At 40.3% G+C, this 13,187-nt stretch overlaps 2 protein-coding genes across 10 annotated transcripts in view; one reads left to right on the forward strand and one right to left on the reverse strand.

Annotated features, from left to right (window-relative positions):
* The window catches only part of STXBP4 (syntaxin binding protein 4), a 247,610-nt gene extending 238,358 nt beyond the window's left edge, over positions 1-9,252 (reverse strand). For 5 of the 7 annotated variants that reach the window (XM_074388558.1, XM_074388554.1, XM_074388557.1 and 2 more), the window contains exon 1: positions 9,170-9,252. The gene's annotated coding sequence lies outside the window, so the exon portion shown is untranslated. The other 2 variants (XM_074388555.1, XM_074388556.1) reach the window with 2 other exon arrangements.
* Positions 9,253-9,292: 40 nt separating this feature from the next.
* COX11 (cytochrome c oxidase copper chaperone COX11) overlaps positions 9,293-13,187 on the forward strand; it is a 48,382-nt gene continuing 44,487 nt past the window's right edge. For all 3 annotated transcript variants that reach the window (XR_012514621.1, XR_012514622.1, XM_074388565.1), the window contains exons 1-2: positions 9,293-9,701; positions 12,742-12,897. Coding sequence is in view for 1 of the 3 variants with exons in the window: in XM_074388565.1 (XP_074244666.1) it covers positions 9,336-9,701; positions 12,742-12,897 (522 nt within the window). In the remaining 2 variants the exon portion in view is untranslated. The remainder of the gene's footprint in view (positions 9,702-12,741; positions 12,898-13,187) is intronic.

Below are 13,187 nucleotides of genomic sequence, written 5' to 3' on the forward strand. Positions count from 1 at the left end.
ATCACAGCAGAGATGCTTCAAGATAACATTAGCTATTTACATAATCCTAAGGTTAAGAAAACTGGCAAAATCAGGAATGACTATTTTCCCTGGGCTAAACTTAACTGACCATTTTTAAACAACATAAAAGTTTCAGGAAGCCAAGATATAAAAGATCAAAGAGTTACAGTCATGCCTCAGTATCTTTACGGAACTGGTTCCAGGACCCTGCGGACACCAAAATTAGAAGATATTCAAGTCCCTGATATAAAACAGTATAGTATCCACATATAACCTATGTACATCTTCCCTTATACTTTAAATCATCCCTAGATTACTCATAAAACCTCACACAATGTAAATATGTTATGCTATATTATTTAGGGCATAATTGACAAAAAAAAAAAGTCTGTACAAGCTCAGTAAAGACATATGTTCATTTTCAATCTATGATTGGCTGAATCTGTGCATGTGGACCCTGCGGATACTGAGGGCCAGCTGTATTTTACTTTCTTTTATTCTGTACCCGAAGGCAATATTCCCTTTGCTAGCGTTTTTTTTTTTTTTTTTTTTTCTTTCTTTTAAGAATCTAAGGAGTTCAGAAATCCTCCTCATTTGTCTTGAGGGGGTGGTACCAAAATGCCAGGGGTTCAGTTTAGGTCCTGTTACTTGCTACACAGAAAACCAATCACTGAAAGGAGGAGTATTGCCAGGGAAGAAGGCTTTAACTCGGTGCAGCAGCCAAAGAGATGGGAAATTTGTATACCTCTCCTTCACCTGCTAAAATTAGAGGCTTATATGGCAGGGAAAAAAATGTAACTACATGTGGGAAAACAGGAATTAGGAAGGGATAAGGAAGAGGAGTTGGTCAACAGTAGCAAGTTATTGGTTAGGGCAGCAGTCTCCAATCTTTTTGGCACCAGGGACCAGTTTTTGTGGAGACAATTTTTCCACAGATGTGGGGGTGGGGGAAGATTTCAAGATGAAGCTGTTCTACCTTAGATCATCCGGTATGAGATTCTCATAAGGAGCATGCCATGTAGATCACTCATGTGCACATCTCACAGTAGGGTTCTCACTTCTATAAGAATCTAATGCCACCACTGATCTGACAGAAGGTGGAGCTCAGGTGGGAATGCTCATTCACCCTCCGCTCATCTGCTGTGTGGCCCGGTTCCTAACAGGCCACGGACGCATACAAGTCTGCAGCCTAGAGACTGGGTACCACTGAGTTAGGCAGCCGTGATGGGTGAGGGGTCTGGTATCACATTGTCCAGATGCAGTGATCTGGTAAGTTTCAGTTCCTTGACACTATATGGGAGGCCTGATGATTGGTTTCCTGAGAAAGTAACTCAGATAAAACAAATTTAACTTTCTCAAGTTTCAACAATGGAAGAATCAATTTCTATGTTTATTCAAAGAAACCATTAATATCAGTTCTATGGGACAATTAATTGGTCCTATTTCAGGATGCATAAGCATCTGTCTGTAACACACAGCCCAACTCTGTGGGAAACATCAGAAAACTACTTCAAAGATAGAGTCTTCTTGAAACAGGAGATTTTCATAAACATAACAGCTTACTGCTCTCAGAAGTTTCCTTGGACTACCTGACTGCCTTCTGCTTGCTTTCATTCATACATTCATCCACCAAACATTTAACTCAGTACAATTATGTGCAGGTACCACACTAAGTGCTTGTGATATTATGGTGAACAAGTCAAGATCATTGCTCTTTTGGTGTTTACATTCTTGTGGTGGGAGAAAAACAATAAAAAAGGATACAAGTAAATGAGCTAGATTTCAGATATTGCAAGGTGATAGCCAATGTGACTAAGGAGAAAAGGGCTAATTTAGACTGGGGAGGGTGTCCCAGCTAAGACCCAAATAATAATTCAGCTGTGAAAAAAACTGAGGGACAAAGCATTTCAGGCAGTTTACAGAAAAGAAAGAAGTGCAACTGGAATGTGGTGAACAGGGATAGAGTGGTAAGAGATAAGTTTAGAGAAGTAGGCAGGGTCTAGATTTCCTAGGGTCTCATGAGCCATGGTAGCAAGTTTGGAATTTTGATCTTATTTCACTTAACCTGGCTATTCTCAAGAGAACTGAATTTGCCTTTTGCTTTCTCTCTTACCTTTAACCTTCTAAAGGTTAAAAGTAAAGGCTCTAAAGACTCTCTGCTTTTGTACTTTCCCTAGTTTTCTGCCTTTGCTTTTAATCCACATAATTAGACTGCTCTTTGGCCTGAATCATGTGAGACTGTCAGTCAGTGCATTTGAGAAATGTATCTATATCTGTATCTATATCTATATTTACATCTATATCTACATCTTGACCAGGACTGGCTGTATGAATAGCAGGGCCCAATACAAAATGGAAATACAAGGCCTCATGTTAAATAACTATTAAGAATTTTTAGCAGGGCATGGCGGTATGCGCCTATAATCCCAGCTACTCGGGAGGCTGAGGCGGGAGAATCACTTGAACCCAGGAGGCAGAGGTTGCAATGAGCGGAGATAATGCTGTTGCACTCCAGCCTGGGTGACAGAATAAGACTCTATCTCCAAAAAAGTAAAATAAAATAAAATAGAAGAATTTCAAGATGCTGACAGTAGAGCATTAAACAAAGTACAGGGCTTTGAGTGAGGTAGGAGTCAGGACTTGGAACCAAACTGAGGACTAGCTAAAAAGGTCCTGAAAAGAAGCAGCTTTCCATAAGACAGCAAACAGACCTTACCACCCCTTTCCATGGTAATGACCCTATGAATCAGAAGTTACCACACTCATCCTAGAAATTTCTGCATAAACTGTCCCTGAATTTGCATATAATTAAAAGTGGGTATAACTATGAGTGCAGAACTGTCTCTAAGCTACTATTCTGGGTGCAGTGCCTATGGGGTAGTCCACTCCACAAGAAGCAGTATCTTTGCTGCTTACTGTACAATACCACTTCAATAAAAGTTGCTGTTTAACACCACTAGCTTGCTCTGGAATTCTTTTCTGGGCCAAGCCAAGAACTCTCCTGGGCTAAGCCCCGATTTGGGGGCTTCCATGTCCTACATCATAAGTGAGGGGCCCTTTTAAGAGCAGGGCTTTGTATGACTGCATAGGTCATATTCTCATGAAGCTGGCCCTGATCTTGATAAATACTACTTGAATTAATAAATGCCTTCTACTGAAAAATGATTTCTATCAAGCATATAAACTTAATCAAGATCTTTTAAATGGAGTAGCTCCTCAAAAAGATGGCATAAAGGCCTCTGCCAGGAAATAAGAAAGTAAGATATCAAAACTGACTGAAGGTGACTTCAGGGCATTATTGTGCACTAATTAGAAAACAATGCTTACCCTGCCTGTTCTTACGCAAACGAAATATATTTGTTCTTACTATTTATTCAAATACATTACTCTTATTCTTCTTTTAGATACAAGTATTGCAATAAATAGCTACCAAATAAACAGTTGTTAATATTGTTAAAATTATTGTTAGGTATTTCACATTGCTAAATGGATTCTGGAGCTTTATTAAGAAAACCACTAGAAAATACACTTCTGTGACTACCACCATATTAAGACTGAAGTTGCAATTTCCTTAACTTATATTATGCATTAAAAATACCAAAATTTAAAATAGTACATCTTTACAATCCATAGAAAGCCTAAAAATCAATAATCAGATAAGAAAACCTAATGTGAATATCAAAATGGTTTATATGAAAAATAACTTATTGTACCTAATATATAAAATTGGACACTGTTATAGTTAACCAGAAAGTTTACAAGGTTTAATTGTTTATTGCTGAAGAATAATATTGCAAAGTAAAGATGTCAAGTCTGAAATGTCAGTCTAGCTCTTGATATTTTAAATGTGTAACCAAAACCTCTACCTACAAAATACGGTTGGACTAGCCCTCCCTGCCCTGAGGAGCTCTCATTCCATTCATGGTAAAACCAATTATTTAAGTATTAGTTATCATAATGATTTATGCATTATTACAAGCATACTCAGACTCACAAGAATTGCAGCCCAGGCTTATGCATTCATTTAAAGCTTTAGAGAAAAAAATAAATAAAAAATCAGCATCTCCTAGTGTTGTACTGTTATTGTATCTATGCATATTGACAGACCTTTCATTATCGTAAGAACTGCTTGTACCTGGGTTACAACCTCGGTCTCTGACCCCAATCCTATGCTCAACTCTGTCTAAACTGTTTGTTCTAGCTTAGAAATAACTTCAAATGTGTCATGTTACAAATAGGCATCTAACCATGTTAATGATGACTTTATTGAAGACAAAAGTAAAGAAATATTTCCTAATACAAAAAAGAAAAGTTTCTGTGTTTTTATTGTTGTTTTGTTTTCATCCACTGCAAAGCTGCTTTCTACAAGATGCAGTTAAAAATAGCAAGTTGTAAGGAGTCAGAAAAAAATCCAGGCTTAAACACCAGCTCTGCCACTACCCAACTGATCAGGCTTGGACAAGTTAACTCATCATTCTAAGCCTGCTTGCCTTCTTCATGGGCTGAGCTTGGGAAAAGAGTAAGGGAAAAGGCCTATGTGTCTAGAACCAAACTTCCTAACTGGCCTTTCCTCCTTCCTCCTATCCCTTCTAAAATGTCTGGAGCTGAAATTCCTAACTACACTTTTCTCTTTCCTTCTTCCTTACCACTTTTGTCTTGCTGAGTTTTTAGATGGTAATAGTGGCAGCATACTCAATATCTAGCTTTGGGCTGACAGACCAGGGAGGATGAACTCCCATGTCTGGGGCCAAGGTTTTAGCCACAGTAATCTGCTTACATATGGGGGGATTGAGCAAGTTAAGTCTAAACATTGACGATAAAGGTAGCCAGATTTCCTGCTGTTGAACACACATATGCACATTTGCTTATACACCCACATTCTCTAGGTTCTCTCTGCTGAAAAGGGCTATTAATGAACACTGCTAGTGCTCAGAGTTTGTTCCTATATGCAACTTTCCACTAAAGAAACCAAAATTCCTGGCAGAAATGGCCGATTCCAAGGTAGGTCAGGAAAATACAAGATAATCATGGCACATGTTGTCATCTCAAAAAAATAAGGAAGTGATCAAAGAATGATAAAAGCATGTCAAAAGGGGGCTTCTACTGGCAAAGTCTAGGAAAATCTGAAATCAGAATTTAAAAATAATAGCAACAGGCTGGGAGCCGTGGCTCACACTTGTAATCCCAGCACTTTGGGAGGCCGAGGCAGGTGAATCACAAGGTCAGAAGTTCAAGACCAGCCTGACCTACATGGTGAAACCCCGTCTCTACTAAAAATACAAAAATTAGCTAGGCGTGTTGGCGCCTGCCTGTAATCCCAGGTACGAAGGAGGATGAGGCAGGATAATCGCTTGAACCCAGGAGGTGAAAGTTCAGTAAGCCAAGATCACGTCACTGCACTCCAGCCTGAGCAACAGTGCGAGACTTCATCTCAAAAAATAAATGAATAAATAAATAATAATAGTAAATGTTAACCCTTGATTAAAATAAGAACTCATGAGTCTATACTGACATAAACAAATAAACAAGAAATATATGGTATAGCAGGGAAAACTCTACCCTACAGTAAAATGCCAACTAATAAACCTAGAAGGATTGATAACATTAGAAAATTATCATTTGGTATCCATCACAGTAATAACAGATTCAAACAAGCATCATCAATGCATGCTAAATCTGGTAGGAGAATGTATGATGAGAAATAGAATTTATAGTCTCAAAGCTTCTCCTTACAAAACACAAAGCTTCTCTCCACAAAACATACATTGCCTATTAATTTATGAGTGTGACATATGCACTAATTCACCTTATAACAGAGAAACCTGGCAGATACAATCTTAAAGAAATAGAAGTTAACATCATGAAGCCATAGACTAAATCGAGATCACGTGACACCTAAGAGGATTCACTGATTGAAGTATAGCATCTCTTCTACGATGTTCCTGTCAAGGGGTCACAAATATGAGGAAACATCAGACAAACCTATACTGAGGAACACTTAATCATGTAACCAACCCGTAGTCCTCAAAAATGTCAAAGTCATGAAAGATAAGGCTGGGTGCTATTCCTCATACCTGTAATCCCAGCACTTTGGGAGACCAAGATCGCTTAAGGCCAGGAATCTGAAACCAGCCTGAGCAGCCCAGCAAGATCTTGTCTCTTTAATATATATATTACATTATATACATATATGAAAAACAAGAAAAGACTGGCAACTATTCCAGATTGAAAAAGACTGAAGAAGCATGATAACTAAAAACAAAGAGTAATCCTGGATTAGATCCTAGATCTAAATTGGAAATGATTGGGATAAATGGGGTAATTTAAGAAGAGTCCATGAATAACATGGTGTAAAGAACTTAGTGTATATCCCCCAGAATCCATATGTTGAAGCCCTAACCCCCAATGTAGCTGTATTTGGATTGGGAAGTAATTACAGTTGAATGAAGTTATCAGGATGGGAACCTGATCTCATAGGATTGGTGTCCTTATAAGAGAGCTAATTCAATCCAATCTATGTAAGGACACAGCAAGATGGCAGATGTCTGCAAACCAGGGGGACCCCTCACCAGGAAGTGAATCCGTTGATACCTTGGTCTTGAACTTTCCAGCCTTTAGAACTGTGAGAAATAAATATTTCTGTTGTTTAAGCAACTGGTCTGTGATATTTTGCTATTGGTAGTCCAAGCTGACTATATATGGTAATACTGAATAAATATTTAATACTGGATAAATATTAACTTGTTGATTTTGATGCCTGCTTTGTGGTTTGGAAAGAGTGTCTTCATAATAAGAAATAAGTAAGTATACAGTTCTAAAACATCAAGTCTAAAATCTATTCTCAAATGATGTAGAAATGATAAAGGTTGAAGAATCTTTATCATTCTCTAATGTTGGTGAAGGGTATACAAGAAATTTGAGTACCATTATGTTGTAGAAATGTTTTAATTGTTTACTGTTTGTTAATTGGACATTGAAGTAAATGATGTTCTATACATTTCATTTACAATATAAGCAAAAAAAAAAACAAAATATTTTACTTGTCATACAAAAGTATTTCATAAACACGAACTGTCATTTCACATTATCGTCCTAAGATCAGATATGATGCATATTTTCTTTTAATAAAGTAGAAAGCTACAAAGACCAACACCACTTCATTGCTATCAATATTATTGTACACGAGTTTCCTTTTGCAGTTATTATACAAAAAATAAAATACTAGAGTCTAAGACAAAGACTGTATTACTGATATATATTCATACTGCTACAAGGAAGGGGTGCTTGGAGAAAAAGAATGATGAGAGGAAATGTATTGTTGGTGTCAGGGATTTCAGTCTATGCCGTAAGAAAATTAAACTATGAGAAATCTCATCCTAGAAGAGCTCAGAATCTTCTACAAGAACCAAGATGCATGCAGATGAAAAAGATTTTCAAATATTGTCATAACACAATATGAATAAATCTGTAGAATCATGGAGATCTGAAATTTTTGAGACAGCATGCCAGGGTAAAGAAAGAAGTCAGAAGGTATTTAGATTTTATTGGTTCTGCAATTTTCTGGCCCTGTGACCACAAGTTAATCAATTACTCACTCAAGGTGACCATCATCACTCATGTGGACTACTGCAATGCTTCCTAACTGTTCTACTTCCATTCTTCCCCTACCTTTAATCCATTCTCCACAAAGTAACCAATACGTTTTTAAAAATGTGAGTCAGATCGTATCACTTATATACGTCAAACATTCCAAGAGCTTCCTATTACTTTTAGAATAAAATCCAAACCCGTGGACATGGCTTAAAAGGCTCTGTATTATCAGGTCTTTGTTACCTGTTCTGACCCCGTTTCCTACCACTTTTCACTATGTTAGGAACACACTGGCCTCCTTTCTGTTACTCAATCATTTCTAGCTTTTTCCTTCCCCTGGGCCTTTGCTCGGCCTGGAATTGTCATTGAACAGGTAGCTCCTTATCATCGTCCAGGTGTGAACTCAACTGTCACCTGTTCAGAAGGGCCTTACTTTACTACCCCTTCTCATCACTCTCAATCTCATTATGTTATTTCATTGTCTTCACTGCACTGATTGCTATCTGAAATTCCCTTATTTAGGTAACTGTTACTTGATTATCTTCTGAGTCCCTCAGTAGAAAGGTCACTCCCATCACATAAGTGATCTTCCGACTTGTTCTGTGCTATAGCGCCAGCAGGTCCATTCATGTTAGGCCCACAGCTGAGAGTGCAATAAATAAATAAAATGTTAAACGACTTAAAAGTTTCTCAGGCCTCCAATGTCCTCATCCACAGGGTGGGGATAATTCTACCTGCTCTGGCCATTAGAAATGGTCAGACAGCAAGTAGAAATACGGCCTAACTTTTAACTGAATTCTTACTGTGCCTCAGGCACCATGAAAGTCACATTATATGAATATTCTCACTTACTGTTATGATTTCCATGTCACAAGTAAGGACACCAGGTCTTAGAGAGGACAAGTCACTGGCCTAGGAGCCGGGTAAACATCCAGAACCGCCTAGCCTCAGGAGCTGAGCTCTTAACTGCTCTCGCAGAGTTTCTAGAAAGACGCTTCCTTCTATGACAGTAAAATCCGCTACGCTGTCTGCTCCCCTCGAGCTCGTCCTGTGGGACAACCGAAGAAAGCTATGACATCGCCCCAAGGGGTTCTTTTCTTTCAGTCTCTCCTTTCCTCCTATCTTGGTCACTGTCTCCCGAACAAACTTCAGCTTGACAGCCTCCCTCCCTCTCCAGCTGCGGGGATTTCCACCGGGCAAGTTGCAAAGGGGCCGCAGAGCGGGGGAAGCCGACTGCCCACGGGCTGAGGAAATGCAGGCGTCGTGGGTGTCCAAGAGGTCTGCGGCTAACTCAGCAAGGCTTCCTGAGAGAGGGGGTGATCCCTGAACCAAGTCGAGGGTAGTAAGCACAAGAGCCCGCGACCAGGGGACCCCAGGAGAGAAAAGACCGCGGGAGAGCGCCGCCAGGGCTGCTGGGTCGAGACAAAGGCTGGCGAGGAGTTCAGAAAGACCAAAGGCACAACCCCAAGTGATGGCAAGCTGGCACGCAGACCAGCGAAACGCGTTTTCCTAAGCGTTGGAGACGCCCCGGCGGGAAGCGAAGTGAGAGGAACAGTCACAGAGCAAAACGCAAACTTACCCATAATCTAGCAACCCGGCCTCCGTAGCCCGCTAGGCGCTGCCACCGGAGGAGCCTGGTAGCCAAAGCGGCGGCAGGCTCGGCCCAGATCTCGCGATACAAATTACGCGTCGCGAGATTTAACTGCGCGTCCCTGAGAGGCGGGTGGGTGTTCGTTCTGGGGGTTATGGGTGGGGTCTGGCATCCGGCATGGAGGCGCCTCTTTTTCTGTGGCTGGCGCTCGCTTCGCCGTGGGTCTGCAGCCAGGCCTGCAGAGACGGTAGAGCCGTTTCTTAGGCCAGAGTGGAATGGGACGGGAGGTGCCGAGAGAGGACTGAGGCTGCTGGGGACATGGAAGCGCTGCAACCTTGGAGCCAGGGACCCGGCAGTGCAGCCGCTGTGGCGGCCTAAGAGCTCGAACTCTTTCAGGCGCGCGCAGGAGGAGGAATGGCGGCGGCGGAACAAGACGGTCCTCACTTACGTGGTCGCGGTCGCCGTGGGCATGCTGGGGGCGGCCTACGCCGCCGTACCCCTTTATCGGCTCTACTGCCAGGTAGGGTCGGCGTTGCCCGCGTAGTGGCGCGGCGCGAGAGGTGGGGTTGCAGGACAAAGCCCGGGACATCCCTCGCTCTGCGGATCGTTGGTGGAAGAGGTATCCCATATTATCTACCTAAAAGGAGAGAGGTTCAAAACAGCCACTTAACACCCAAAAGTCACCAAAGACATTGGTGGCAAAACTGCAGGTAGCACGGAATTCTCAGTGGTGATGCTTTTTCCACGCTGCGGAGTGCAACTCCCTGATGTATGAGCTGCATCTCACCAGAAAGGTCCGCAGCCTTATCTTCCTGCGCACACACACTTTTAAAATGTGTATCATTCATACATTCACTCTGTAGACCACATGTGATTTCCAAGAGGGTGTAACTCTGGAAATTGGAGCATAAATTAATCCTTTGAGGAGCTCTCACCCTGCCCCTGTTAATATGTAACCGTAATGTACTTAACCTGGACTCTGTTAAGTACACTGCAGCGGTTCTGGGAGTTTGGCGCCCAAGACCAGCAGCATCAGCATCACCTGGGAACCTGTTAAAAGTGCAAATTCTAGAGCCCTACTCCAGGACTGAGTCAGAAACACGGGGGGTGGAACCAGCAATCTATATTTTAGTTTTAGTAAGTCCTATATAGTTGATTTTGAGGCCAAGTTTTGAGAACCACTGGCAAGGTCAAGTTTCATGTATTTCATAGATTCTTCTTTGTTCTTAGCTAGTAATTTGCAACTTTGGCTGGGCATTAGGATCACCCGTGGAGCTTAACGTTAAATACACGTTCCAGGGATCCCCTACCCCAGAGATTCTGGTTAGGAAGCCTAGGATAGGGACAAGAATTTCGGTTTAAAATTCATTCCACAAGAGCTACACATTGTGTTCATTCAATGTGTTTAAAAGAGTGGCTCCTAAAATTCGTTGTACAGCAACATTGGGAATCACCTGGAGAGCTGCTAAAAATCCACACACATTATTTATTTTATCACAATACCAGAGGGGGAACCAGGCATCAGTAATTGTCAAGTATATTTTAGGTGATTCCAATATGCAGGAAAGTTTGGAAATTGCTATTTTAACACCATGACTGATATTCTTAGCTGGAGTTCGCTCTTATGTGTGTGTGTGCGCGTGCGTGTATTTATTTAAATTTGTAGAGGCGAGGTCTCCCTATGTTGCTTAGGCTGGGCTCAAGCAATCCTCCTGCCTTGGCTGGGACTGCAGGCGTGAGCCACCATGCCCAGGCTGGGAAGATCAATTTACGTTTCTTTTAGATGATGAAACAGCAGAAGACAAAAGGACTTTTCTTTTCTGGCATAGTCTTCTAATGCCAGCATTTATGTGGAAATGTGCAATAGTTGATTTCTGAGGATGAGTATAGAATGTGAATTACTTTTCATCAGAGGCCAGGCCCAAGCATGAATTCTAAAACTACCAGTTAGTTAAGTCATGAGCATAACTGAACCAAATCAGCAAATCTGGATCCTTCTCAAACCACCGGCGGCTGGAGGAGTGATTTTTATCCCTTAGGGAACATTTAGCGATGTCTGAAGACATTTTTGGTTGTCACAACGTGGAAGGTGGGGGGTATAGGGTGCTACTGGCATCTAATAGGTAGAGTCTAGGAATGCTACTAAATAACCAATAAGGCACTGCCCCACCCCCAAATAAATTATTCAGCTCAAAATGTACATAGTGCCAAGATTGAGAAACCGTGTCCCAAACTGAAATAACTGATAATATTGTATGTGAAATGAGTCCACGTGCAGTCATAGGTGAGGAAGGCAAATGTAATTTGTAGTCTGTTAAGTTCTTAGAGCTAGTTAGTAGCACAACTAGACTAGAGACCAGGACATCTTTTTAGTTCTCTTTTCTAGTGTTCTTGTCTACTTTACTTTCTCTAGGCATTGAACTTAGAAACTGGAGGAACTCATGTTCAAAGAATATATCAGGGAATCTTTATTAAGGGAGGACACTTAAACATATTTTTATTCAAGTGACTTAAATTCTTCAGGAAAAGGAGTTACATCTTAAACATTATAGCACGCAGGCAGAAGGATATACAAGGATAAAGGCTTGCCCTCTGATGCATCTTTTAGAGATGCAATGTAATTCAGTAATGTTGCATGGCAGTTGAATGAAGTTAGTTGACTTGTGACAAACAGAAGATGCTAACACTGTGTCTTGCTGGGAGTTATCCCCTAGCCTCAAATTTGTTTTTTGTGTTTTTTTTCCCCTAGCATAGTAACAGGCAAATTATCTGGAAATCAGAATTCTGGCAACCTCAAGTATCAGAAGAAAGATGACCTTGGACGTAAGGGCTTTTTCTTTAAAAGTACCTGATGGCAAGGAAATAACTATCATGAATAAATGAAGTGTCAGACACAAATACTCTTGATGCCCTATGATTATTTGATTCTGTGGCATTAGGGATTAGGTGCTCTGATTAGTGATTTATATAAAAGCTCTACTATACAGGGAAAGATCCAAAAACATAACCAACATGGGAAAATACTTATGATGCCTTAGAAAAGCAGAATATATTAATAGAAGTGAAGCTGCAATCTAATTTGGATTACAGAAGCTGTGATATGGAAAAGGACCAGTCAAGAATATGGAAAAATTGAATTATTTAAGTATTTTCAATGAAATTGAAGTCATGGGTACATTTTATTTCTAATAATGACTAGTAGTTAATATGCTAGCAATAAAGGGAAATGTGTTCTTTATAAATGGCTTGGCTGGAAATTGTGAGTTCTACTGTAAGTGACAATAGTTCCCTTATCTAGTGAATCTGCTTTTCCCAGATGACTCATTTGTGACCATGCCAGCTAACCAAAGGATTGCTGAAAAATAGGAATGACTTTAACAAATACAGGCTCATGACATCCCAAAAGTGGTCAGAATCTTGACATGGTTACACAAATGGTTAGTATGTAAAGTTGGCTCCAGATGAATTGTTAATACTAAATTGTTTTTAAACTTTTTATCAAATAAATAGATCATCAACACCGAAAAGTATTGTTTAACATGTTTGGTATCTTTTTCTAGACTACTGGACTTGGAGGATCAGTAGTTGCAGGTCATGCATCAGACCAGATTGAAAACATGGTGCCTGTTAAGAATCGAATCATTAAAGTTACGTTTAATGCAGATGTGCATGCAAGTCTCCAGTGGAATTTTAGACCTCAGCAAACAGAAATATTTGTAAGTGACTAATCAGTCATTAAAAGATTACTTTATTAATGTAAATTCCTTTTTTTTTAATCAAACTGTCAGAGGACTACATTTAACAATGCAATTCTAATAAAACATGACATTTTCCCTTGTTCCAAACTGACTTTTACTATCATGTAACTTAAAAGTTAACATATAAATTCTGTTACATTAGGTGTAAGTCACTATCAAAAAGTAGTCTGTGGGAATAAAAAAATTGATAGTAATGGAACCTTTCTGTATTTTGAAATGAAGTTTAGATGAGTGAAATCGTTGGGAGT

The sequence above is a fragment of the Saimiri boliviensis genome, chromosome 17 (genome assembly GCF_048565385.1).
Source record: "Saimiri boliviensis isolate mSaiBol1 chromosome 17, mSaiBol1.pri, whole genome shotgun sequence".
NCBI classification, from domain to species: Eukaryota; Metazoa; Chordata; class Mammalia; order Primates; family Cebidae; genus Saimiri; species Saimiri boliviensis.